This window comes from Scomber japonicus, chromosome 20 (assembly GCF_027409825.1).
Source record: "Scomber japonicus isolate fScoJap1 chromosome 20, fScoJap1.pri, whole genome shotgun sequence".
NCBI lineage: Eukaryota > Metazoa > Chordata > Actinopteri > Scombriformes > Scombridae > Scomber > Scomber japonicus.
This window is the reverse complement of record NC_070597.1, coordinates 13869182-13875184: the sequence shown is the minus strand read 5'-3', so window position 1 is coordinate 13875184 and position 6003 is coordinate 13869182. Positions and strand designations below refer to the sequence as shown.

Here is a 6003-nt window from a genome sequence, read left to right as displayed (position 1 = left end):
TATTTATTCAACCTTGCTTTATTGACATACTGTATATACTATAACCTTTAAAATCTATCAAACTTTAACTATGAATCCATTCAGTGAATAGAAATTAAAAAGTGGATACAAAGGGAATGAAGAAAAAGTGCAAACCAATAAAAAAAGCTATTACCAAGTAACACAACGTATTTAATGAAAACAAAGAGGACAAGAAGCGCAAACACAAAGTTTAGACTGATGAGCAGACAGTTTTTAAAAAAATCAAACTCCAAACCAAACCATTATCATCACCATAATATTATATGTATATATATATATATATATATATATATATATATATATATATATATATATATATATATATATATATATAGCGACAGTCTGTGTGTGTGTGTGTGTGTGTGTGTGTGTGTGCGTGTGTGCGTGTGAGTGTGGTGGTGTGTGGGCTGTGTGGGTATGTGCAAGGTGAGGATAACCAACAACATTGGACACACTTTTCCCTTTTTTTGATACCTAAACTGTGTCAGAGACCGGATTTCCGGTGAGTAATAACTACACCCTGAGGAAAGGGGGGCACAAACTGGATTTCCCCAGTGCAAATTATGCCTCAGATTGTAAATTATTGCATAATATAGTAGAACCTTGTGGAAGGCTCTTTCTGTGTGTGCATCTATGTACAGTACATGTTATCTATGTTATGTGTTTCAATAAAAAAGACAGTAAATACTGGGAATGTAGTAAGAGGACATACATTTTTTGTTTATACAGCTGTCCATTGATATCTTTGTCTGTCTTTTTTTCTTTTCTTTTAAAAAAATACCTGAATAATAACTACACTGATCATGATCACGGTTCATATTACTGGATATTGTACAATGTCCACCTTTAAAATGATCAAAAACTTAAATAAAAAAAGATATTAAGAAATGAAAATGCATGCTTTGTGCTTCAATAATGCAAGACATTGCACTTCAATTAAACTTAAAATCAGTTCTAATTCTAATTATCATGATGCATACCTATAATAAAAGTAACACCCGCACATTTACTCCAGGCTACAAAATTTAAAGAAGAGGAAAACTTTTCAATCCAACTCAAATCAAGTCAATGTCAGGTACTGAAACATCCTGATTAAATCTTGTGGCTTGGAGTGAGTGTGCAGGTGTTACTTTTTTTTATAGATGCTGCTCTCTAATTACGTGCATCAACATGATGTGTGTATAATTCCTCTCCTTCATCATTGTGTATACCTACCCTATAGCATTTGAACACAGTGAGATATAGATGAGTTATAACAGTACATAATGAGGTGATGTGTCACAAGTTTAATGCTCACCCATTCTGGATGGAATGAGAGTCAGAGTCAGTGGCGACAAGTCTGTAACTATTGTATACAGCATCAGTTAGGCCACATTCATGCTTATTGCATTAAATAATAACTAATCCAGTCAATAAATCTCCTGACGTTGGCATAGACACCAGGTTTGTACTTCTTGCCACATCCGTCGCCCCAGCTCACCACTCCAACGACATAGTGAGTCCCATTACGCTCACACACCAGAGGACCACCAGAGTCTCCCTGCAGGGATAGAGATGTATTTTTACTCTCTCTCTTTTTATTGACTTGAATGCTATTAAGTCATATCTCTCACACACTCAAGTACTCATGAAGTGATCCATGTGAACACACCTGGCAGGAGTCGACACCTCCTTTCATGTTGCCTGCACAGAACATGCTGTCATCCAATGAGTCTCCGTAGACATGGGGAGCTTTACATTTCTCCTGGGAGATCAGGAGAACACGAGCATCCAGCAGCTGGTTGGTACCATATTTCTCTAAGTGCCAAAGAAAGACAACAAATAGATTAACTGATGTTCAAACTGGCCCCATGACATTTGAAGTCTTAATGGTAAAAGATAAAGAAGCTTACTCAAAGCTTTCATTTTCTTGTCTTTTATATCAATATTGTAATTTTAGGGTTAACAAAACTGGTGACATCTGTTGCATAAATCCATATACATTATGTTTTTAATCATGATTGCTGCAGTTTAAACATAAAGGTTTGATCAAGGCTGACAAATTGGAACATGTATTTCCTAGGCTGTGCGCACACACACACACTTGCAGGGAAATAACACCTATTTTTTTTAACTTACAACTAAAACAAATATTTCAGGGTCTGTATGCATTGCTGGTAGTAAAAAAAAATCATTTTCGTAACAAAATCTGAATCAATCAGAATCAATAGTAAATAAAAAGGTTAAAAAGCTATGGATAAAAGATTTTAATTTTAATTAATAACTAATTCATGTTTATTTGTGGCTATTTATTTATTATTTTATTTATTTAGTTTTCATTTATAAAGTGAACTGAGTGCTACCATACTTGAAATTACATCCTGAAATGAGAAAGTAGGAAATACAGTACCCTGTTTTCCGATGTAAATGCGTGATATAGGTCTAGGTGAATTGGATGAATATCCATGAGCTGCCAAAGTTTAAAACATTTTTCATTGTATTGGTTGCTGGGTTGTTCTTTTTGTTTTGTCACTCTGCATAATTCAGGTGCAATTCCAGCTTTCAGCTTTCAGCTTCACACTGATCATTATGTTACAATAGTTGTCCTGCAGGCTGTCGGTGAAAGTTTAGATTCAAATGATACTCACGTGTTTCAGTCACACCCCATCCTGAGATCACACACTCCGTCCCACTGTCGAAGGGCTGGTTTGGCAGGCAGGCTGTCTTTACAAAGCGTGTTTCTTTAGCACAGTATGGCTTGTTGATGGCTTTCAGCTGAAGCATGGCTACACAGGAAAGAGCAAAGAATGTTGTCTCTATCATTGATAATACTAAAATACAGGTTCCGACAAACATAATACGTTTCTTTTTAAGAGTGGAGACTCTTTAACTGAATTATCACATGTTTAACTGAAATCTTTTCATCTTACCAACATCATTATGAAGAGCAAAGGGGCTCTCCCTATAATCCTCATGCACAACAGCTCTCTCCACAGGAATCACCTGGTCATATACTTCATCCTTCCCTATGTCCACTCCTCCCAGCACCACTTGCATTTCCATTTCAGCTTTACTGGAAAAACAGCACATCCCCCAAGAGGGTTAAATATGAGTCATTTGAGTGTGTCCATGTATAAAGCTACATCAAACAGATCTGAAACAGTGTGCATATCCTAAAACAACACAAAGCTTACATGCAGTGTGCAGCAGTGAGAACCCAGCAGGACTCAAGAAGGATGCCTCCACAGATGTGGTTAAAGGGCCCGGAGGAGTGCTTGGGTCTGGTCTGCAGGGAAACCTGCCATGGATGAGCACCAGGCAGAGACTTTTTCCCTCCAAAGATCCTGGACGCTCGGCCAGGCTGTGGACTCCCACACTGGGAGAACTGGGCAGGGGCCACAGCGGGGGTTGGATCTGTTTCATGGATGGTTGGTGGGGTAGCTGGAGCTGGGAGGGACAGAAGATCAAAAATGAGCAGAAGAGATATTAGAAGGCCAGGATGTATGTGTGTACTGTATGTGTGCATGTGTGTTTTACCTCCAGAGCATTTCCTGACATTACAATAGCTCCACGTCAGTGTGCCATTTTTGTTGATATAACACCAGGGCTGATCATCTCCATCAGGGTTCCTTTGATAAAGAGAGATTTTAATACAAGCTCTATATTTAACATAATGTGTAGGGACTATTCACTACCCTTAAACAGCCACAGAGGTGCTGCTGTTGTGAGATGTTGTGACGTAGAGAGGACCTTTTGTGTTTTTCATGAGTTTTACAGACACTGTGGGTTCTCCTACATGCTTGGAAGAGGAGGAGTATTCACTTGGTTGTAATCTGCAAGCTCATCGGTAGATGCTACTAATTCCTTCACACTAGTCCTTTAAGTACAACTATCATTCTACCAGAACCAAGGAAGCGCCATCTGCTGGTCAGAGGTGTGCACATAAACGCAAACATGTAAAGTACAACTGAAAATGGCTCCTACACAACGTTATCTCACAACCTGGCAAAGCAAAGGTCGTTTATATTTATGGATTTTGACAGCCTGTTATATTTTTTGTAAAACATTTGCAATGATTTAAAAGAGATTCTAATGTAATCTCTCAATCTATAAAGATTATAAGAACAAAAAATGCTGCAGAATTTTACAAATACACATGAGCAGAAACAAACAAGAAAGGTTTTGTTTAAGTGTGCCTCACATGTACTCTATGCACTCTATGCACACACAAGGCTATATCAACAACAAACATATGCAATATTTACACACAAGAACTCCTTACCTGCAATAATTGTGTGGTCCAATTCCATCAAAGCCTGCATACTGTTTGAAAGGATCACCACCTTTCTGCAGTATAAAATAGGAATTCCAGTCCAGGCAGTCTTCCCCATCAACTGTTACACTCACCATGCCCCGATAAAACTCTCCATCCTCTTGGTAACAGTCGTTCGGGCCTAGAAACATGAAACAACACAGACGGCCGTTGACTCTTAAGCTCTTTGTTCTCAGGTATTATATAAGGTCTAAAAGTTGTTTTTACAGTCTGGTTTTCCATTCAAGACAGACAGTCATACTTACGAACTTCACAGAACTTCCCACTATATCCAGTGGGACAAAAACACTGGAAGGAGGAACGTTTGGGACCCTTTGTGCAGGTGCCTCCATTCTGACAGGGATTGGGTCTGCAGGCTGAAGCTGTGAATGCAGGTCAGAAAGATAAATGTCTGATGCAATACAAACTTTGTGAAATAAAATGAAGGTAAACTATGAAACTCAAAAAACAAGACTATGTATTTCATAACACAATTCCCTAATAAAAACAGACCTTTTCTGCAGTGGGGTGGTTTGAAGGGAGGATGGCACTTGCACTCATAGAATGGTGCGGTAGATGTGAAAACACAGGTTCCTTGGCCACATCTGGCACTGTGGCAAACATCTTTCACTAAAAAACATTTGATGCATTAATTCAGGGAAAATTCCTCACTTCCACACCTAATACATACAAAATCAAGCTTGAAATCTAGTATCTTCACTATGTGCCGAATTTTCACCACTGCTAATTAAACACCACTGGAGATGCTAAAGTAGGAATTGTTCAAATCCTACAAATAAGGGCTTTAAATTGAAAGATGAAAAAATACATACTTGTTTTTCTCTGATTATTTTATGAGCATTATTACGCTTTTACTTTTTACTTAAAAAACATATTGTAATAAAAGCCCTGATATACATGATGTTATACAATGTAATATAAACTGTGGTTGATTCCAGAGTCAGTCAAAGGACAGTGAAAATGAAAATGGAGATGTTCAAAAAGAGTCCACATCAGTGAGTACTGGTACACAGTCCTACCTGTCTGACATGTCTTTCCTGTGTAAGGCTCAGGGCACGAACACACAAAGCCGTCACGAGTGGTGTCACAGAGACCTCCATTCAAACATGGATTGGGTTCACATGTATCTACATGAAGACAATCATAAATGCTTGATAGCATGAATACCTTATGTGAAGTTTTACATGCAGTTAACATAAAACAAACAAATTGGGCCACTCTAGGCCAGAGCACAATTGATTGTTTCTCTATCAGTTCTCGGTTAGTAGATGTTGAGACAGAGCAGATACCCACATTACACTGCTGCATGCGCCTCAGCAAAAACTGGCTATCTCATCAATTTTTCCTATTGGAGGGGTCAGAGGTCTTTTACCTTTGACATCCATGAGTTCGTACAACCAGTCATCCAGAGTCAAATCAACATCTTGAGCTGGGATTTCGGCGGCAAAGTCATAATAATAATCTACGAGGAAAAGACAGACATTGAAGCATTCCAACATGAAAAACCAATAAAGTCCAATTTAGTTACTAGAAGTTAAATTGAATTACCATCAGTGTCCTCTTCTGTGATTATCTGTAACAAAAACAACATTTTCTAGTTCTGTCCCAAATTTTTACAGCTGGAGGCTGGACAGTTTCTAAATGAACATGGATATATAGTAACTGGTTGT

At 38.2% G+C, this 6003-nt stretch overlaps 1 protein-coding gene across 2 annotated transcripts; it reads right to left on the bottom strand.

Annotated features, from left to right (window-relative positions):
- Positions 1–1207: 1207 nt before the first annotated feature.
- habp2 (hyaluronan binding protein 2) lies at positions 1208–5782 on the bottom strand. Of its 2 annotated transcripts, XM_053340739.1 has the most exons (11): positions 5706–5782; positions 5353–5460; positions 4826–4942; positions 4579–4695; positions 4283–4454; positions 3538–3629; positions 3195–3447; positions 2931–3073; positions 2649–2786; positions 1673–1818; positions 1208–1561 (listed from the first exon to the last, which is right to left on the bottom strand). In XM_053340739.1, the coding sequence occupies exons 1-11, from the start codon at positions 5716–5718 to the stop codon at positions 1403–1405; spliced, it is 1458 nt and encodes a 485-aa protein (XP_053196714.1). In that variant the 5' UTR covers positions 5719–5782; the 3' UTR covers positions 1208–1402. The 2 variants fall into 2 exon arrangements, with proteins under 2 accessions (XP_053196714.1, XP_053196713.1); XM_053340738.1 differs by having other exon boundaries at positions 3195–3629.
- Positions 5783–6003: the final 221 nt, after the last annotated feature.

What these genes read in the sequence shown, in the direction of transcription:
- habp2 (XM_053340738.1), bottom strand. An exon ending in GGACCACACAATTATTGCAG is followed by an intron (nt 3,630 to 4,282) that starts GTAAGGAGTTCT and finishes TCTTTATCAAAG; the next exon opens with GAACCCTGATGGAGATGATC. An exon ending in GAGGTGTCGACTCCTGCCAG is followed by an intron (nt 1,562 to 1,672) that starts GTGTGTTCACAT and finishes CTATCCCTGCAG; the next exon opens with GGAGACTCTGGTGGTCCTCT.